At 38.9% G+C, this 22992-nt stretch overlaps 2 protein-coding genes across 11 annotated transcripts in view; one reads left to right on the top strand and one right to left on the bottom strand.

Annotated features, from left to right (window-relative positions):
- Positions 1–2157, top strand: part of LOC136771484 (prickle-like protein 1) — a 43418-nt gene extending 41261 nt beyond the window's left edge. For all 5 annotated transcript variants that reach the window (XM_066723820.1, XM_066723819.1, XM_066723821.1 and 2 more), the window contains exon 8: positions 357–2157. In XM_066723820.1, coding sequence (XP_066579917.1) covers positions 357–1291 — 935 coding nt within the window. In that variant the 3' untranslated portion in view covers positions 1292–2157. The remainder of the gene's footprint in view (positions 1–356) is intronic.
- A 1886-nt stretch (positions 2158–4043) lies between these two features.
- Positions 4044–22992, bottom strand: part of LOC136771524 (periphilin-1) — a 63691-nt gene continuing 44742 nt past the window's right edge. For all 6 annotated transcript variants that reach the window (XM_066723871.1, XM_066723872.1, XM_066723870.1 and 3 more), the window contains one exon: positions 4044–4893. In XM_066723871.1, coding sequence (XP_066579968.1) covers positions 4708–4893 — 186 coding nt within the window. In that variant the 3' untranslated portion in view covers positions 4044–4707. The remainder of the gene's footprint in view (positions 4894–22992) is intronic.

Genomic DNA, 22992 nt, shown 5'->3' with positions numbered 1-22992 from the left:
ATTTACTTTATATGCAATGTATATATTTGACAGTGGAAATGGTGTATCAAGAGTAGAAGTAAAATGGATCACTCTGATACTTCCTTCTCGGTTTGGCAATCTTTCACCCAAACCAAACATGACATCTTGGCTCTGAATCAAACCATGTTTATAAGATACAGATATGCACCTCTGAGATGGAACTGATTGGAAATAGTCTCTCATTGGCATCGTTTGAAGCTACATTCTGTTCTACATGTTACTGGAAACCGCAGAGTATAAAACTAGTAGATAGATCTTGCCTGTCTGTGTATATCTTTTAATCAGGCATCGACCTGGAACGCATCCTTAACTGATGAATCATGTTTTGTCTCCAGGGGCTTCGGTGGATGGAGACAGCCAGCAGAGGCCTTCCTTGTATTCTCTACAGAACTTCCAGGAGCTGGAAACAGAGGATTGTGAGAAAATGAGCAACATGGGGACGTTGAATTCTTCAATGCTACATAGGAGTGCCAATTCACTGAAGAGCCTGACTTCAGAGCTGGAGCAAGAAGAGGAAGAAGAGGAGGAGGAAGAAGAGGAAGAAGAAGAAGAGGAGGAGGAGGAGGAAGAGGTGTGTCTTCCTGAGGAGAAACCCAAGCCCATCCACATGCCCATGCTGAGGAGGTCCAGGTCCCAGTCCAGGCCCCAGCAGGTCAAGTTCTCCGACGACGTCATCGACAACGGGCACTACGAGGACGTGGAGGTGCGCCAGCCCCCCATGAGCGAGCGGACGCGCCGGCGGGTCTACCACTTCGAGGAGCAGGGGCAGCCCCCCCGCCACCGCCACCACCACCGGCGCCGCAGGAGCCGCAAGTCCCGCTCGGACAACGCCCTGCACCTGGCCGCCGAGCGCCGCTGCTGCCCCAAGGAGAGGCCACGCGTTTACTTCCCCGAGGACTACGAGAAGCTGGGCCAAGCCAAGTGTCCTCAAGACCCTCAGGCCTACCTGCCCAACCGGGAGCTGTACGGACAGTACGCCCACGCCATGTCGGACTACGCACTGCAGAACCAGGTGGTGGATAAATTCCTCGGGCTGTACGGCGACGAGGACTCATGGTGCTCAACCTGCTCTTCTTCCTCGTCCGACTCCGAGGAAGAGGGGTATTTTCTTGGACAACCCATCCCTCAACCGAGACCACAGAGATACCATTATTATACAGATGATCTTTCCAGTCCCACGTCCGCGTTACCTTCACCCCCGTTCGGGCCAAGGACAACGAAATCGAAAAAGAAAAAGGGGCACAAGGGCAAGAATTGCATCATTTCATAGACCAGCTGCTCCACCGTGCTTCTCCGCCATCGGGAACTTCTCTGTATTTGTTACTTCTCGAGTTGCCTCTGATTGATTTAAGAAAAGTCTGCTTGTTTAGTTTTTTTGCAGTTGTACATTAGCTGAGATTAAGAAATGGCACATTGTTTACAAAGTAGCTCCGTTCTTCTGTTTCGTGTGATCATGTTTACACTCTATAAGTGGATAAGTACTACAGTGCAGGACCATGGGAAACAATGGCAGTTCATCACAATATAACGCATTAATACTGGCTTTCAAGAGGTTAAAGATAATAAATAATAAAAGACCAGAATACCAATTAACATGTAAGCAGCAGCATTATAGTAATTTCCAAGAAAAAAAAACATTGTATTTATAATGTAGCATTTAGAGACTAACTGTAATCATAATTTAACGGTGCAAATATTAATGTATATATTGTAAAGTTAAGATTTTAAAACTGATATTTTTATATCCCTGAGTTTCAAAAGACATTTTTTGTTTTGTTGTAAGAAACCGCATCGAAATTGCAGCCCCCTGCATTTCTAGTTAGAATGAGCTCCACTTTTGTTAATCAGGGTTTTAAAAATGGAAACAAATGTAATGTGTTGCCAGCCAAGGCAGAATGGTGTATATTGACTCTTGCTATTGACATTTAATTGCTTCTTTTGGTATTATATCTAAACAAGGCCCTGAGCGAGGAGGGAAAGGGGGAATGCAAACGCCCCGCTGTATTAACTGTGGCCTTGTTAGGTTGCAAGATTTTATTTATGGGTCATACTATATTGTAAACAGATCAATGTAATCTGTATAAATGTAAAAACTGGAACACATGACTAAGGATAATAAAAACTGATATTGTGGTATGTGAGCTGGGTTTCTTATTATTGTTGTTATCCGGACAACAAACAATTGGTTATATATTGAAACTATATTACAACCGTTTTAAATTCATGTAGCCTCGACATTTATTATAGAAACACGATTATAGATGTTTGGTTTTGCTACAATCGATTACGCTTACTTGTGTTTTAATCGAGGGCAGAAGGGCAGCTTATGAAGACTAAACATTTTGGCTTGGGGTACAATAACCAATTGGATTCAATGATACATATCAGAGGTTTTGTTTTCTTCCCAGATCCTCATAGGGTTAAATTCCCGTGCCCTTAATACATGGATCATGTGAGTTTTAAGACTCAAATGTGTAGCAGAATTTTTTCTTTCTCCCATAATTAAAAACAAATCATACACATGAAATTGTAATATTTTTTTCTCTCTTCTGAGACTGGCAAACAAAGATTGAATGGGAAGAAACTATACAGTGGATGAAAAAATATCACTGAGTACATTTTTTGTTGTTGTTACTCTTGGATCAACATCCTATTAAACCATTTTAGTGGTAATATTGTGAATTGATATATTTTACATTCTTATCTGTAGAAGCTGTGCTTTATGAGCTGCAAGTTAATACCTCAATTTAGTAGTGAGAAATCGGTTCTTTAGTCTCCATCCATCATAGGAGCTACAAACACACCTGAGCGCTGAAGCCAAGCCCAGCACTAATAATCGGTTTTAATATAGACCTTTTTACAAGCTTGACAAAAGACGTACATTGTGTGCTCTCATAAAAAAGCTCCATATCGGACATCTTCGGCATAAATAATTTTAGTTTGTTCTAGAGCAGCAAATATAAACTTCCTGTCAGCTCTGCAGTGCTACAATTGAGTGTGAAATAGCCAAGTTTCTGTAGTTCATCTGGGTTTGTTTGGATCTACGCTTAAGAAAATGGAAATAAATGTGAGATCATCAGTGAAATAGTAATGGAAAATCCAAATAAATATTGGTCTGTGCTAATTTTGTCGTCCTCTTCCACTTTATACTGACCGTTTCTTTTTTTGAATGATTATAAAAGCAGTCGCACAATAACTGATGGCAAGTCATACATGCGCACATATCCCCCCGTCCAAACCGCTGCTCTTGGGCTTCTTGACATTTCATACATCAGATCTCACTCTTCTAGTTGAGGTGGTTTTGGCTCCGTCGTCATTTCTGCTGGTCCAATAAAGCAGCCAGCGGCTCTGCACTCATTCTACATACACTTCCTGTGTTGGCCCTCATCGCCTGTTACAACAAAGATTCGATTGCACTTGATATGGAACAGATTTGTTAAATCCAAAACAGAATAGGCGCTCACTTCCTTCCCCCCCACCGAGTTGCACAAAACAAAATATCCTTTACCTTTAATTTCAAGCTCAACATACAGAACGTTTCTACAGGTTCACTGGCGTCAGACGAGGGGAAGACTCACTTGGCAATGGTTGTGTGGGAGAAACAGATCCATGCTTTTGAAGACCTCTATATACTGTTCTCGGATCAGTAACTATGCATTTTCATAATTCTTCACTGAGGTCTTTGTATAGTTTAACTTCTACACACCCATTGATTGAAGTTTTCCGCCTTCACGATCAACCATTCTGCTCATGCTCAGTAAATATGTGAAGTCTGAAGTCTTGTAGAAAAGGGACTGCTGATGGTACACTCTATTAAGAAGTTATAAAGTTTCAATAATTGGAAAATAGTAACGTAAACCCATATGTATGCCATTTGCAACAGTTTTCAGAATAAATTTAAACTTTCATGTATAACACTTTACTAGCCTTTAAAACCACGTTCATGATGGGATGTGGTCCAACACCAGGCAGATCGTTTGTACTCGGTTGACGGGACTAAAAACACACAACACACACAGACGTGAAGCAACTTTTGGGTGCAAAGTTTATTTCCATTTAAACGTTTCAGTTTTAAAACTGACTGGCAGAAAAACTACAAAATCCAGACATCAAAAGAAAGGTTTTATGAAAGAAGGACTGTTACAGAATTAGATGCAACAGATGAATACTGTTTAAATCACACATATAAAATCTTTTGGGTTCTCTAGGATTTGAATATCCTGATATTATAAACATTTTGTACAGACAAACAGAATAATACCCAGCGGCTTTCATATGTGAATGCTTTACATCAAATGCACACGTGTAGTTTTTAAGAAAATAAAATGAACCCTACTTATGATTCATGTCGGACTTCTTTCTCCTTGATCAAGTCTGAAGTATCTACAAGGATTATAGTACAGCTGAATAGATATAAAGTGTTTATTTATAACAAGTCTTACATTATTTGCATTGGAATGTACAACTAAAGTTATTTATGCTGCCAGCTTTCAACAGAGAAAAGTCAGTTTTTCTACACAGCATCTCTGCCCTCCCTCCAACTCAAATATATACTTTTGATTGTATTGTATCTAATTGATCCAAACCGAAGTAGCAATTCAGTTAGTATAACATCTGTTTATTGGAACTGAACAAACAACAACAAAAAATGACAATCATACTGACACCGGCATCAACATCTGCTCTTCATTGCGGCTGCAGAACCACCTGGTCCAGGTCTGAGATGAAGTGTTTGAGGTCTTCTAGGCAACGCTCTCGGATCTCCGTCAGGTTCTCCTTCAACGGGCTCTGAAGCTGCTTCTCCAGAGACGGCTCCTTGGCCACCAGCATCTTCACGACCATCCCGAACGTCTCGCAGTCCTGCCTGTACACCTGCAGAGCAAAAAACATGTCACACGCCATCCTGCCACATCTGAAAATGATGCCAATCCCACTGGGTGACCATAGACCTCTTTAGCCCACTGTGACATTTACGGATTTACATAAGAACATAGGAATGTTTACAACCGACAGGAGGCCATTCGACCCATCGCGCTCGTTTGGTCTCCATTAATAACTAAGTGATCCAAGGATCCTATCCAGTCTATTTTTAAATTTTCCCAAATTGTCACTTCAACCACATCGCTGGGGAGTTTGTTCAGATTGTGATGCCTCTCTGTGTGAAGAAGTGTCTCCTGTTTTCTGTCTTGACAGTTTTCTTCCATTAAGATTGACATTCAAATAACAAGCTCTCGTAGACCACCTGAACAATGTTATATCAATTTTAGTAATAATATTGTTTATTCTTATGAAATTCTTTAAAAAAAATCCATCTAGTATAAGACATTCAATATTTAAAAACCCTGTATACTTGGAAAATGTATATTTAGATCTACAATATCAACTTTCAATATCCCAAAGTCCCAATATCCAGCTCTACTCAGATGATACCACAAGGTTTGCTCTCCTATAAGAATACATCTGATCCCAATACAGCTTTGCTAAGGGCTTAACAACCACAGCATAATTAGGATTGTATATCCTTCACTTTGAAGTGGAGCTAATTTGGGATACAGCCGGGACACGCCTTTATGTTCCATGATTGGGGGGGTGTAGAGCCATGCAGCACTAATCTCCAAATACAAGTAAACACAGGCTTTGTTTCCTTCTTATCTCAGGTTTACAACAGATGAGTACTTATTGAAACTCGCAGTCAAAGTCTCTCGCTTCATCCTGTTTGTAACACTGGTTACTGGCCTATATTTCTTTGCACACAAGCTGCTAATTCACTGTAGAATAAAAGCCTCTATCAGCAACACGCAGGATGCATGCGGTTTTGACATTAATCTTCTGTAAATCCTACTCATTCTGTGCGAGATACAAACAAACTGTCAACCCAAGGGGGAAAAAAAAGGTCGGATTTTGGGGAAACTAGATATGGGATTATATTCTGGTTGCTCTGGATTGTGTTTGTTTGTTTTTTAACTACAGCAAATGTGAAGAAAGAGTATTGTCTTTCCAGGTGATTTAAGATCAATCAATTGAAGTTTGTGTTTGAATGAAGACAAATATGACCCCCAATCTTTGTCTGGTCAGTTAAGGTATTTAACAGACTTTCTTTGAGAAGATGTAGCAACAAGAATTCACTACAATCTAGAGAAGATTCAAAAAGTGAATGAAGTCCCTTGAAATCAAATCATAGACACACAGACGTATCTCCCAGCATGCCCTGCAGAAACTGACTGCAGAGAGATGACTGTGAAAGTTAGATGTCCTTGTGCGTTTGGCTTTACATGCCTAGACTATTTGCGGTTTGAGCTACAGGTGTGGCGATAAACACAAAGGTTACACAGCCTGGCGTGTGTAGCACCCCGAGTTGAGCAATGTCATTGGGATGCTGCACCCCACGGGCGACGCATCGCTGCCAGGCTGATCTCAGGATCCCACACAGCTGAAGGTTCAACACAGTCAGCTGGTCTCCCTGGGGCTGGGGCAGACATTTGTGAAGTGTAACCGGATATACCCTTTCAAAACGGGGAATGCTTTGTACTGCAGCATACTCTACCCTGGGCTTTTATGGGGGGATCAAGGTGTCGCACAGATCCCTGCCCCCCGCCTCACTGAGTCCTAGTGGGTCACCTGGAGGGAATTATGTCCAGGACTCGTTCACCCAGGGAGCCCACTAGAGCAGGTGTTTGTTCATGTAGATCTCATTCACAATGGCCTCACTGGGATATGAGCCCCCTCCAAATAATGATACATATTTAGAAGTACAATTATGAGTAAACACATATTGTATGCCACCCAAACGTAGCTGACTACAGCCATTAGCAGAAGTTTGCAGAGGACGGCTTTTAAATGGAAATAAGTGCCCTCCAATTGAATTGACAAACCAACAGGAAACAAAAAGACTGGCACACAATCCTCTTGTTCATTTGTTTTTACCCAAATGCACCCCCACAGGAGCTCAGTGAAGACCAGAAACCCTGGAACTTTCCAGAATGTATTCATTTTAAAGCCAACCGTTTCTTTTGAAAACCATCCTGAAGAAAATTGGAAACTGTAAACCTACTTTAAGATCATCTCTGTGGGGATTCAAATATGCGTTTTAAATTAGGAACTGGATCCATAGCTTTAAACAAAATGATTGTGCTAATGAAAGAAAATTGCTGTACAGATAAACATATTTGTTAGGGTGTTACTTCTCATATAAAGTAATGCAACAAGCAGAATGTTTTAGACGTGACTGTCTACCTTGATTCATTATCCAGATGACTGCACGACACCACTGCGGTTCAAGCTGCTGCTCCCCAAGACGAAATCTATATCGTCTTTTCAGCAGCATACAATGATTTTACTATTAAAAAAACGTGTTCCAGTCAAGTGCTGATGGAGACCATCTGGGATGTGTGCATGTCCGGAAGATGACAGTTAGGGCACTTCATGACTAATCGTTCGGTTTTTGGTTTGGCTGCTTTCTGGGACTTAAACGGAGGACTTTTTTTTTTTTTTTTTTTTTTTAATTGAGATTTGCCATCCCTCTCAAGCGTTGTTATTTGAACAGGATCCAAAATATCTTTCCATGCAGCTCATACATTCGTTTACCTCGCAGTTTTAGACTTTACAAAACGTAGGGTCCTTTACCACCATTTTTGCTCTGATCTACAATCCACTCATTCTGCTCACAAAGATCGGCCGATCCAGCTCAATTTGTTAGCACAGTCTGTGGGCCGTAAACATGATCGATGCCTTTTTCTCTTTCAGGTCATACTCATTCCCTTCCTGCTACACTTCAGTGAAATTCACTGGAAAACACACCAAGGTCCAAGCACCGCCATAGAGATTTACTGCATAGACAACATCCTGCCCGCAATATTTATAGAACACATTTTGTTGCAACTCAGAACAAGAAAATATTTGCTTCACAGATCGCTTACATCACGAGGTAAAAGGAGGTGGCATCTGAGAGGATATTAACAAGTAGGTGAAGGAGGAAGGAGATATCCATGCCTTTTCCACTTTGAGCTACGCTATTCCAAAGACAATTAACCGATCTGTCAAGGAAGGGGCCACTCAAATAAGACCACACAGTTGAAGACGCGGCTCACCGAATAATCCTGTCTCTATAGGTCGAATTGCCTGTGTTGTATAATTTCCTTGTATAGGTCCAGACATTATAAAAATAACTTTAATGCTGAGGAAGCTTGCACCAAAGTGGAGTGTGACATGTAACAGGTGTGTGGAGACTCAGGAAAAATGAGGTGTTAAACCCGTTAGCAAACTGTTAAGTTATTTCACACCGGTCCTTTACAAACTTTTTAGATACAACAGCAGTTTTATGGCCAAAACAGAATGGCTGTTAAACACTTTATTAAAGCCAATGAGCATCGCAGGTGTGAGCTGAAGGCCCCTTTGTCACCTGTAGGTAACAACCGGTGTGCAGGCCATGCCATCTGATCACTCATGGAGAGCAGGTCTATCAGGTTTCACACAGCACCTGCGGGAGATCTAGGATTGCGGAGAACTTTATTTAACCTCTGCGAATGGAGACCTGCTTTACTGGACACAGTCATGGGGGTCTGACCAAATGGGTTAAGAAAATTACTTTCAGAAAATAATTCGGGATGATTTTAATTGAGAAAATGGATGCTTCAGACCTTTCTAACACTAATTATAATACACTCTTTAAATTTAGATAAAGTTAAGGCCAACTTTGATCCAATTCTATTCAATGCTACACAAATCTGCCTCAAGCGATGAAGGTAACTTGAGGGTTAAATCCAGACACATTCTGTGCCGTAGTGTAATGTTATGGTAAGAAATGTCTTTCGTGGGCCTATTCCTTTTCTCATGAATCCCACTTCTGGAAACATCTGGCAATGTTCATACACATTCAAACTGTTATGTCAGTTGGTACTAAATAAAGTTGCCCTATTGAAAATAATAGAGGTTAGCTAATTTCAGAAACATTTGGAACTTGGGATTAATGATGAAGGAAGTTACTCCAAGTGTGTGCTTTACTTTGCTTATTTTGTACTTCAAAGAAAATGGAGTGTCACATTTAATTAAATACCTTTACCAGAACTTAATGATACTAAAGGGAGAGGTTAATACTGTCACAAGATAACTATAAGTCACAATCATGCACAATTATTAGAGGACTTTTAGAGACATTCGCTCAACTGTAAGTGTGGCGTGTGGCACACTTTCTGTTTTCCATAGCTTTATTTTTTATTTTTTGGTCTCTTTACAGGCAGCACTGTGATGCCAATTTTACATCTACCCTCAAAAGAAAGGCAAACTCTGCCATTCTAGACCAGGAGTTTCCTTCACTCCTTTCCTGCCAACAGATGCGTTCGGACTTTAATTTTATGTAACATTGTGGCTTATAAAAAATCTAAGTGGCTGGTAAAATTGCACATCCACCAGCCATTGTGGATGTGTTAATTTAAAAAGTCAATTTCCGAACCTCCACCTCCTCGTCTGTTGATGATTCAGTGGGGATTTTCCAAAATACTGACCTTTATTTTTACTTTTAACCGTAAAATATAGTTCTGTAATAGTATTGTTGTTTCATGCAAAATGTAATCTCTTCTTTTTGATGCTTGGGAGATGCGTTGGTGTGGCACTGTTTGTGGCGCGTCAAGTTTGAAGTGACGTGACGCGCTGGTGTGTCCCGGGCTTAATTAAATCGACAACCCTGTTACAGTGGAGAACACAATGCTGATCGGGGGTCTCACTCAATGTACTCCACACAGCTTGCTTCAGGGTCTGCAAGGAGTTCAACACAGGAACCCTAACCTACACACTCGAAGTGTGGAATATGGACTGGAGCTCACTGGCTTAATTCAATCCTGCCACACTGACCACAAACGAGCAAGCGCCCTGAGAAGTGGAAATCATTGAGGTTGAGCTCAGTGCTGCATTGCTCAACAACATCCATTAATTAGGCTCAGCAGGGTCAAAGGAGGATGTGACCGGAGGATAAGAGGGGATTTATGTGCCTTTGGCCCCCTGTGCAGGTAACAGTGAGACAGCAATGTCATTTTATACGAGAGGAAAAGGTTAATACTAAATTGCACCAAAACAAAGCAAGAAACAGTAGTAAGTTGTGAAGAACAGAACCGTTTCAGCTCACGTTGATGCACTTTGTAATGCAGTATGTGTGTAGGACAGGTCACAGAACAGTTGTAAATCTAAATAAATACATAATAATAAATAATAAGTGAAAAAACTATATATATATGTAATTTGATAGAGCTTGTTTTTATTATGCATTTCATTAAATATACAAAATCAACTTTATTAATGCATTAAATTAAATCATTTAAAAGGTTTTAGTTTGGAAAAGACTTTAAAATATAAATGAACAATCAAATCTGCTGCTGAACTGAAGTGTGTAAGACTGATGCGCTTAGATCCGAGACAAAACTTTCAAAACAGGACCACAAAGCATTCACAGGTAAATAAAACCCCTTTTCAATCCTACATGAGTTATAATTATCACAGTCTTTGTTTTGAAGTACTGGGTCTTGGCTCTACTCATTAAATCTTGGCTATAAAAAACAATCACAGAATATTTTTGTACTCTAAAATGCAGACAACAAACACCAAAATCCAAATCTGCAACAATAACGTGGTTCCAGATTGATACAGCTGTTTCCTTAGATTGGATTAGGGTTTTAATTGCACACAAATCCCACTAACAACAATAACAATAGTCTTTTGGGTTAGAGTGACGAAAGCAAGGGATATCGGCCTACCGAGACGGCATCACCTCTGCCACCCCCACCCAAAACACATGAGTGATCCAAGCAACACACACAAATATCTTTCATTCTCCTACAAGGGATTATTTTGCTCACTTACACGTAATGCAGCATAACCACCTAAACTTGTTAATCAAATAAAGCTATAGCAGCCTCAATGTTTGCCGCATCGTACAGACTTGACTTCTGATTTTCTGATTTCTGGCAATCAGAATGAAACAAAATGCCTCATCTACAAACTAAATACATCGTAGAAGAATATAGTGATTTTCTCTTTCATACACCTTCTTTATCTATTATTAGACTCGCAACTTCACATTTTTAGAATTGATTCCAGGTGAGCAAAAACATTCGGAAATCAGTCCTGCTAATACCTATATTACAAATTTCAGCTAAAGTACAGCTCCTTTTCTGTTCCAGAATTTAGAACTTGCACTTGCCCTGGTTAGTTTGTCCCTTTAAGTAATTTTCAATTTCAGTGTTTCTGCCAATCACTATCACATTATTTTATGGGGGGAGTGGGGGATACATGGTTGATGCCTTATTCTCGTTTCATATTTTCCTTATTGTTTTATTCTTGTTTCGTATTCTCGAACTTCGAAATGATGTGCCTGAATTTGAAAAGTTTAATGAAGTACATGCTGTTAACAGTACAGAGGCCAAGCCAGAAAGTCATCCTATTTATGAGGAGGCACATAGTCAGTGACAGCTTCATGTTTATGACACAAAAAACAAAGTAGGAGAATAAATATGTTCCTGATTAAGAACTAAAGAGCCATTGCTGTTTATTACGAAGTTTCTTTTTTCCAGATTCCTAATTTAAAACATTAAAATATCTGCCTAAGTACACTCATAAACGTGCTATTAATCTGCCAGAATCTTAAAAGTTTTGGAAGTGTACCAGTCTGGTGAGAAATAAATTGACTCCATGTAACGTACATGTGCTATACAATCTGTTATGAATGTGTTCCAAACGCAGTCTCCTCTGGATTTATTCTGAGCTTGTGTTACTGTGCAAGACTACCAAAATCATCTATTAACTGAGCCATACAAAGAGAAAATAATGAAGAAATAAAGAAAATATGCAGGGAGTGTTTGGGTATGAAATGAAAAACATTCACACAGAAGCTCAGTGATGCGAAGTACATGCAAATGGTACACATTGCCTTGCATAAACCTAATCCACTGCCAAACTTTCAGCATCTCCCCTATTGTTGCACATCCAATGGAAATTCAATTATTTTAAGCAATATAACACAAATTGTGAAGAGCTGTCGTCTCTAATGGAGGGTTGATTATTACTAGGCTACATTATTGTAGGATATGATGGATACGACCATAACAAAAGTAATCTTGTTGTTAGATGATAGATCATCTCAATAATAAAAAAAAATACCTTTCCTCTGAATACGTTTTTCATACGGCTGAAAACCACAAAACATCAAGGCATAGAGAGCTTAGAAACGGCCCTCTGTTTCGTTAAATACACAAGGTGTTTTGATATACTGCATAAAATGAACTTTTGACAAAAACTATGGATCCTGCCCCTTCCCTACTCTGTCTGCTCTCAGTGTGGCAGAATAGAGATTATATCGCATATAGTAGGACGACAATCATTGTGAGAACGATTTACTGAGAGAGACCAGGCAGAAGTGAGCTCCGATGTGGGAAAAGTCAAAGATATCCTGTTTCATGGCTTCACTGGAGATAATTTCTACCAAACCAATCAACCCACATAATAACAGTATTCTAACACCAACCTAAAGGTCCTGAGAGACCGGCTTTCTGTGTGGCCCGATTCTTACTGCCTCGTACACAACAGATGGGGGAGATGAGGGTAAAGTTACTTCAGCTACTAAATCCAGGACGCATTAACCCCATACTGCTGGTACACTGTTTTATACCCTTTTTCTACAGTTCCTCCTTGATACAAAGGATGAGAAATTTTTGATTCTTCCGGAAATTGTTCACTAAACTAAAACATAAACAACCCCTTTTGAAGGTCAATGTCCAATTAAAAAAATGTGTATTAAAACCTGGCATAGTTTTAAAGTAAACATTTGGCTTCCTTCCTCTAATGTGGGTTAAAAAGGCCTATTTTGATACCAGGGATAAATATAATTGCAAGGTAAAGAAAGTATGAATAATTGGTTACAGATTTTCAGTCCGAAAGATCATTTTGTTTGCACCGAGTTTAAATAAAGGCTATTTAATATATACATCTTGGCATTTTAACATACATAAAGGCCAGTTTTGTAATCAATTTATTTTAATCTAAAATAAAATCCTTTATTTTAGTGTCAAAACTGGTTTTTATTGTATGAAATATTTCCCTTACACTGCAGGAAAATAACTAATTTAAATTACAAACCAACATACCAAACAAAAAAAGCCTGCAAAGCCCATGAAAGCCGAATTAAAAATATTCACCACTACAATTTCCTGGATGTCGAAAACCCCATGCATGCATTTTGTGAAAAGAGGCACAAACATCTAAATAGGAAGCAATTTGTTTCGTGCTAAAGGAAGAGCCTCGCCCAGCTTGGGTTTATTTACAAGAATGTTCAGAACACTGGGACGCCATTTCCGAAAGTGCCGTGTCGTTTGTTACTTCATAACAGGAAGGGTGCAGTTGACCTATGTAGTTGTTGTTGTGTGTGCGTTTGTGGGGAGGGTTAATTCTCATTGTGGGAGTAACGGGCTGATCTCTAGATTCGGCCCTCACAGGCCACACAGGAAGGCCCCTCGCTTACTGCACAAGGGTTAAGTTCTGGGAGGAGGGCGATTCAACAGCGTGTACACATATAAGATGGACTTAGAAGGGGGAGACAGAGGGTCTGTAAAGTGATATTTAAGGCCCAGACAGTAATTCGGCAGTCTGCTGTTCAAATTAACACAGTGGCTAGCAGGGGTCCCAAGTAATAAGGGAAGCAGGAATAATGATTTCTGAGGGCTGCTACACATTAGGGAATATTATAAAGAGCAGAGTTTTTAATCATTCAGGTTGTCAGCTTAAGCGTTCCCTGGAACATGCAAGATAAAAAAGGGAAAAAAAGTGATTGACAGGGTTGGTTGGGTATTTGGATTTAAATGAAATTGCATATTAATTAATACACAAAGAAAGAAGATAATGAGGGGAAAGATTTAAAAGATTTTTAAATAACATACTAATTTATTTTGTATGAAAAAGTAATGCATATTTAAACAGCATTTTAAATTTTATAGACTATACGAGTACTTATTTCAAGCTTATATTTTTTCTTTCTCTGTCATTCCTGCCGATAACTACAAACATATAATTTCTTAGATGTTCTTTAAAGATGTGACTTCACCTTATGCATGCCAAGCGGGAGAAATCCATCACTGATTTTAGGAAAGAGAAAGCTAGCCTTATTCCTTGCTAATGCATATACACACTTCAGATTAAAACAGACCTCCGTTCAGCCATAACAGGAAGGCCAGCAATCCCTCACCCTCCCTCAGTCTCAATTAAAGAACTAAAGACAAATGCAGAGATGAAAAACACATGATAAATAAGCTCACTGCGTGCTTCATGAAAGGAGAAAGGTGTTTCTGTTGCAGTGAAAGTGCGCATCAGAAATGTTCTTTGACCTAAAACACTCAGCTGGAAGAGGTTATATTTCCAAAGAAAAGCCAAGCGTGCACAATTACAGGGCTGCTGTATGATCCATTTTTGCATGTGTGGTTATCTTCAGTGTCAAGTGACTCCTTAACAAATCATATATCATGGTTCAGAAGAAAGTTTTGGAGAGCCCTTTAGAAAAATGAGAATGCTAAAACAGAAAATTAGTAATTATAACAACACATAAATGCTTTCACACTATTAGTGGGTAAGTCCTTAAAGGCAATATTTCATATGATAAAATCTCCAAAGCCACATCTTACCAAAGCTGGCAACTCTACACGTATTGCAGAATATTTTACAGCTTACTTTACACAAATGCTTTGAGTTACCATGCGGCTGCTTAATTAGTAAAGACTGTCCTGATGGCAATGTATTAGAGATTCATTTTTCACATAAATAGTTTGGATTTGACTCGGTTTTGCAAAAACAAAGATTTTTGTTTCATTATTATTATTTTTTAAACAGTGCTTTTGCCAATGTAATATTTCCTATATTTACTGTATGGCAGATGTTGCTATGATTTGTGTTTTTCTCAGAAATCGAATGAAGTGTAAAATCTGTATCTATTGAGACGCAACAGAAATTTGTAAATACAGAACCTTTCCACACACAACTGACGATAACAAATCAATGACAACCTGCAATCTCTTTCCTCTCTGGGCTTTTTCTGATTGAGACATCACTTACTCTGTGCCATTATTTTATTGTTTCTACGTCAGTTATACGTTATGTAGACATACAGAAACGGTAGAAGGGATTCTTCAAAGACGAGCAGCGGAAGAGGAAACGACAGGGGGAAATCAACGCAGTGGCTTCAGTTTATGACCCTCGCCAATAGGCTTCAGGTATTTGGACCATTTAATTTACTTCCTGTGTAGACTTCCCCATCCAATAATTTCTGACATTCCTGAAGCTATTTGGTGGCAGCAAACCATTTAACTGTCCTGCCACATATCCATCTAAACACTAAATAATAAAAAAACAAACCACACACACAGGAAGAGGCGGAGCATTGGATGCAGATGAAGCATTTCCCCCCCTTTAATACGATAATGGTAAATTCCTGAGAGGGTTAAAAAAATAAACCCTTTGCTTTTTACAAATGCTTCCTGCTTCCTTTTTCACATGAGTGACAGGACCCTTAAATGACAATTCGGTGGTCTCGCCTATCAACAGTAAAGGTCTATGTGGAGGGTGTGACCTGGATGGATGTCTCAAGTTAGCCCATACTAGACCACTAAACTTGTTCTAGTTCATGAGCGCTGCGGCTCAGGAGGTGGTGTCCACAGCACACATACCAAAGACTTCCTTCTCCCCTCACTGTACCTCTGTCTACTCCTACGTGATTTAAAGGCCAGTATCGTCAAGTCATCGAGTATCCTGAATGGAAAACCAGCTGCACAAAACAGTGCCTCCTGTTTTCAGTCAGATACACCTTCAAAAGGACTTTCCAACATATTCTAAGCCAGTTCACGTTAAAGAATTAGTAATTAAATTGCTATATCAATTTTGTTAATAACGAAAGAGTGGCTGGGGTTTAGGTAAAGAAAATTGTGGATTAAGAGAAAAGAGAAAAAACACCTGATGACAGGAACAGGCGTTTAATCTGTGTAATGGGAAACTGGCAAAATATTGAAGGAGGAACACGAGACACAGATAATTATCAATGCCTGTTAACCTGGCCTGACCCAGAGAAAGAAGATCTAGCCTCTGCAAAAACACTCAAACCAAATCAGTACTTTCAAGAAGTACAAGATTAGCTAAAGCAATATCCCTCTATAATAATAGTAATCTTGCACTTCCACTACCATTTTGAATTTGAAAATCGCTAATTAAATCTTTTGCTAATGTGCTGCACATTCTTAAAGAGCAAGGTGTGGGGTCAGTAAAAATGTGTCACCACATGTTGTAAAGTTATATACCGTCAATTTTTATTCATGCGTTCATTTAGAACACTGACATTTTTATACTTCACAGTTTGACGTCCACAGCAAGGATCTTTTCAAGACGCTAGTTCATGCCCTGTGTAACTGTGCAGAACTGTCTCTTCACTAACAGGACAACTGAAAATATAATAAAATAAAGCAATGTTTAAGACTCATGCCCTTCTTCGTGTTATGACCAGCTGGTGTGGGGCAGGCAGAGTACGGTACATTTACCTCTAGTTCTGCTGAAGCTCTGAACTGCTGACATTGCCATCGAAATCTCAAACATACATTTAATTGAAGGAACATTAAGACAGCGGGCTAACGGTCAGAGTTCTAGCACACACATGAAATATACTAAAGAGAACAATTCATCATCTTTATTAGCACACTGTGGTATAGTGAAGGAGGGGGGGGGGGTGTTTTAAAGAATAGGTTTTTGAAGATGAAGTTAAAGTAGACTGCAAAACAGCATCAGATACCACCAACCACACAATGTAAAGTATAATGTTTTTTAGCACTTGCATTTGTGGCTTTCCGCCCCATTGTATACATTCCAGCATACGCCTCTGTTTCGGCAGAACTTCAACAGAACACAGTCATATATTCCAACACAAAAGAATCCTCTTCAAACGTGGCTCGACTCCTATCCTGTGAGGGACGGCCAACTGCTTTCCTTAACACTGAGCTGGGGAAACTGACAGCGGCTTACAGCATAGCTATGAGACATTGTGAAGTAGATATAAACAGATCCATAATTAAGGAAGCAGACACATACTATAGACGTCACTGTAACAAAACAAAACAACCCCACTGAATATTCATCATTTTCTTACACATGACCTTCATTACGCATAGGCCTTCTGAAGACAGTTAGCAATACCTTCCCATATAGAGAAAGATGTCTACATGATAAAACAAAATTAGTCTGGAAGCATAATGAGGTTGCCTCTCCTCGTTTGAAACCTTTCTGATGTTCTTCTATCCTAACAGGACAGTTTATAATGAAGCAAGTAATATATGTGCACAAAAAGCACACCGTGTTATCATTACACTGCTATTTAGGGGGACGACAAAAGACATTTTAAACTTAAATATGCGGCTGGAATATCGCGCAGCTTCAAAGTGAAGTGACAGGTGAGCACCGAGGCGGGGGTGCCTGTGGTTTCCCATTCCCTTCATCGCGCCTAAAAGATGTTATCAACTGTTTTGATGGAGGGCCCTAGTGGTTATACAGAGCCAACCTGTAGACTGTAAACACGGAAAGTAAAGTCTTTAATTGTCTATGCATTACACTTGATGTGTCAAACTGCTTGAAGAGTTTCAAGTTACATTGTGTATTTCAAGACATATTTCCAAATAAATCTGTCACATACCTCTGTGACAGCAGAACAACAAATTGTCATAAAGGTATAAAGGAGATAAACTAAAAACAAAGCTCTGATACACTAAATCGTTTTTTATTAACCACAAAACTGAGTTGGACAATGTATTTGTTGACTGATGTGCATAATAATACAATTAAACAGTTACACACCAAGGAAACACCAGAGATTAACCTTCGGAGATGCAGTTTAACATTTTAATTTTTCATTTAAACACAGGAAACAAGGCAGGGACCTTTTGATCTTCTTTGAATAAGAGTGCCCCCTGTTTTACAGCAACACATTAAATGCCATTCATATGTTAACTTTAAAAGTGTATTTTAAAATGTTGTGATGTTGTCATATATATATATACACACATGTACAGCACAAATGTCCCCATGTACAATTAGTTTGCTTCATGACAGTTGCTCAAACATACTGGATATAAATAGTCTTGAAGGGTTAAAGGTTGTCTAAATATGTATGTGGTGTGCCTGACAACTGAACCGATTCCCCTATGATTTATTTTAACTATGTTTGTTCCTCTCTTTGTATCCAAAAGCAAACAGCCAGTGTAGAACACTGCTCCCATGACAGTGTAACACATTGAGATGATGACAACACTGAATTAAATTTGCACTGCGGTTTGGAAGTAGAGTTGGACGACTTGGCATAATACATATCTTTTCACAATATATGTTCGGTGAAGTGCGTCTCCCTGAAATAAGATAGACATTGTTATTTTATTTTGTTTTTGTTTGTTTAACTATGCAACAATCTCTACTATGATATGAAAATAGAAAAATCTGAATATTGTACCATGCAATTTTTTTTGGTATGGTATTTCTTACTTGTATTTACTGTTATAGAATGTGTTTTGTCTGATCATAATATAATGATCAGAAACATCATTTGATTGAGGACAAAAATAATAGGACAATTGATAATCTGGAAAATACAAATATGAACTTGTTTGCGAACTAGTCAGGAAAACTTTTGAGCAGATCAGACTATGTATTATATTGATATTGCAATTAAATCAGGGATAATTACAATTTCCAGGATAATGTGGTTACAGAATGATTTGCATTGTACAAGTTTTTATTAGGTCTAATCAGTTTAATTATACATTTAATTTAATTTGCTTTTCTCTACATAAAACCTTAAATACATTAACTCTGGTTTTGAGAGTTTAGGTTTTAATTCGGCTATCAGCTGACAGCCATCAGTGGAAAATGGAAAAATACGCACTGCACACAAATAAAAAATAAAAATACATAGTGGTAGGAGCATCTACTTTCTTAGGAAATAAATTTTATAATCGGTGTTTTGGCCCATAGAAATGGAAAGTATGTTTCAGGATTTTACTCAATAATTTGAATTTGTTTCAGATGTAAACCAGAACAGTGAAGTAAGCTGTGTTGTTAACCTAGAAAACAGAGGACAAGCTGAGCTGCCATTATGCTAATAGGAAACCTGGGTATATTTTAACAGAATGAGCAATATCTTTCTCATCTCCAGTGGCACTCTGTATCTCTCATAAGAGCATCAATACATACACATCAGCATACAGAGTCATACAATAGACTCGCCTTGAACAGAGATTTACACAGTAGTTGAAACTAAATACATGTAAAAAAAAACAATATGAAATTCACATGCATTATTGGATTCATACAGTAGGGCTTTGCAACCAGGAAAGCAAAATATTTCCTGAAGCATAACAGGCATGCAAGACACTCCTCATTTGGAAAATATAACACTAGCTGTGTTCACCTATATGGAGGTGAGCCAAACAGAGACTCATGACATTTTCCATCAGTACCATCTCATTATCCACACTGCCGTCATCAAATACTCAATATAGTACTGTGATGGTACTGCCTGGCAGAGACACCCACCAGCAATCTACTCTTCAACTGTAGTGCTAAATTACTGCAGTACTAAATTAAAACTCATGAGAGTGATGCTCATTTGCCACTACTCCCACTGGCCTTCAGAACTCCCAGAGTGCATTGCAGTGACTGCACCCTTTCGGACCGAAACAAATATAGAATAGTTCAAAAGAAATGAAAGTAAATAAAAACCATACAAAACATGTGCTGTGGTATGTGGGAAGCAAAAAACAACACTTTATAGAGTACAGTCAATGGTCTTGAATGTACATGTCTATTTTAAATGAATAAAGCTGGCTTAGCACAACTGTTTAGCCAATACCAGGTCATTCATCTTTCCTTTGTTCTTCAGTATAATCTTGTTGGGATTAAAGTTGGTTTGGCATCGCAGGGGTGTTTGTAAAATGAGTTGTTAAGAATCCTGCCCAGTTCCCCAGTTGATGAGTTGACATCATGCCTGGCACCTGCACTAATAGTATTTTATCATAGGAGACAGAACAATGATCTCATCCCTTCCCAGAAGAGCTCAGAGGCTTAATATTGGGGGTGAGAGGGAAAGCATCCCACAGAGCCCGCCTGCCTTGCCTTCTCTGTGGCTTGAGAACTTCATTCCTCACTGTTCATCAGTTCAAATTGAAACCATGCACATCGCACTGGGAGCACGATCCCTCCTCTTGTCATGTACATTGCTTTATTTTTTTTCTCCGTCTAAACACTTTCCAGGTTTGGTACTTGTAAAAGTGAGATAAGTATGCGTTCTGTAATACTGAACACACAGCTTACTTCCCTTTAATGACTTCCACCAGCCAAAAAAAAGTGTATACACAACTGTACAAAACCCTGGCCAAATGTCTACGCCACCAACAAAAAAAACAATAAAAAAACAAAACAAAAGAGATGCCCTATAGCACACTGAAGCCCGATGAAAGCTTGAGTACAAATTATAATAATAAAAAAAAAACAGACCACTTCTAGACTTCCTATGGAGATGCCTGCCCATGGTAAGCAGATTTCGGAGGCAACCAGAACCTGAGTAATAGACTGTGATGGATGGTTCTTATTCACGGACTATGGATTTGAATTCTCACCAAGGTAAATTAAAGTATTTGGCTGGACATGCAGGCTTGGTGTGTGGGACACTGCGTTTTCCTGTGGCCCTGTACAACACGCACACACAAAACCTGAGAAACTGCCTTTTTTTTTTTCTTCCAAGAGTGGTATAGATGGTCACAGAAACAGCAGAGCAGACATGATGGCTAGACAAGATTGAGTAGAAAGAGCAACAGCTGAAAGACACTTGCTATGTAGTTCAGTAGCATGGAGCAGAAACTCCAGGCTACATTATAATAGCGGCGATTTCAGGAATGCAGGGATACATTTATTTCGCGAATCGCCAGCTATTTCGTCTTTGCTTTATTTACATTTAATCTTCGCATTCAGATCCCATATTAAACTCACTGCCAGCATATTTTGAATTTAAAAAACAGACCAGCGAAGCTCCAGATCTGCGTCATTTACAAAACCGTTTTAGCCTTTACCAGAGGGAAAGCTGATATAAAGGATACAAGTAATAATTTAAAAATACTTTGGAGAGTGCCAAGTTTGTGGTTGCATGGCAACAGCTGTATGAGTCATGTTTGAGTTTTCAGCCCCGACTCGGACAAAGCACAAGAATCTCGAGGACATCCCAAGGGCATCAACAGAGGTCAGTCGATCAGATGGCTCTCGTCTCAGAGCGCTGACCATTGCTCCTGTAGGCAGTGCCCCAAGGTAATTGGGAAGGGCAAAAACGTATGTACGAAGCCACAAAACTAGTTATTATAGACTCAGGAATAGTTAAAATCAGTGGATATGAAGAACATGAGACATAGTGACTGGTTATTTCTCAGAAGTACAGTAATAAAAACACAAAAACATGGAATTCATAAAAAAATCACGTACAACAGAATGAATACATATGTACCTGCTGGAGTACTCAATATGCTACATCGTTTCATATAGCTATGTTATATATAATATATAATATATATATATATATATATATATATATATATATATATATATATATATATATATATATATATATATATATATATATATATATATATTTCCTCCTTCTCATTGCGCTGCATGGTCACATCCTGCTATCCCCAACGACAGGGTTTGCAATTGTCCAAACATCAGATGCTTAAAACAGTAACCAAAAATCTATTGAAAAAAGCTTCTTTGCATATTGTTTAATAAATCATTTAAAATGATGTTTTTGCCAAAGTAAAACCTGGCAATTTAAAGCATGTCCGATTCACACTTTCTAAAGCACCTCTGCATTCCACTGACATTTATTTAATTGGAGAAACAAAGACAGGCCTTACAAAAGACTCTCAGAGCTGGCACTGTGCTGTTTACATTATGGAGTGCATCCAATGTAAGCACCCAAACCCCTTCTTTCGCTCACTTTGAAAACAAATTTCCACAACTCTGCCACAAATGTTTAAGCAGACACGAAGTTAAGGCTGTAAAGAAGCAACAAGAGACCAGGGTCCGGTGGTTTCCTCCTCAGAGGGCTGTTTGGATTTAACTCAGTGGTTGGGCCAGTTTCATTTACCTGAGAGGGTTTTAAATTCACCATTGTGTATTAAACTTCAATTTATTTCTGAGGGTAGAATCATTGAAAGGCAAGACTTAATGAAAAAACAATGCAAAGAAAAAGCATTATGCAGTCACGCATCATTTAATATAACAAATCTGACAGATTAAATGCAAGAATGATGAGGTTTCAGAATGTAATGTTTTATTTGTTTCTAGCTGGTCACCATTACTGTAGTGGTTTATTTATTCTTTTATTTTTTGTTCTATTGTTATATTGAGACAGGAAACAATTTGATTGAAGGAAATGAAAGTCCCAAAAACACAGTTGTTGAAACTAAGGCAAAGCAAATTTGTAAAATCTTAAAAAAACAATCAAAAAGTGGACACAGGGCCTAATGTTGCTTTAAAGCATTGCCAACATGGCATAGTTTGCGAGTTAGATCAGGTTTAATTCCGGAACTAGTTTTTTGCATCACATTCTGTCTAAATTCAGGTTCTAAACATAAGTTTAAGAGCTAGTTTCAAAGATATCTGAGCCTTCTTTGTGCTTGTGTGTTAATGATCAGGACTGGTATGCTCCAACAGAAAAATGGAGGTTCATTTCTGTGGTCTCAGCATGCGGTAAACACTAAAAAGCTTCCAAATCATGGGTGGGCGAGTTTGGTGCTGCAGGGCAATTCCATCACAAGTTTAATGTGAACGGTTAAATAATTAACTACTTTGGAAGAGGGATAGCTTTAATTAAATCACTTAAAACGTTCAATGAACAGAGACCTGGGGTGGATTGGTCATCCCTCCTCT

Source organism: Amia ocellicauda, chromosome 15 (assembly GCF_036373705.1).
Source record: "Amia ocellicauda isolate fAmiCal2 chromosome 15, fAmiCal2.hap1, whole genome shotgun sequence".
Lineage (NCBI taxonomy): Eukaryota > Metazoa > Chordata > Actinopteri > Amiiformes > Amiidae > Amia > Amia ocellicauda.
This window is presented reverse-complemented; position numbering and strand designations above follow the sequence as displayed.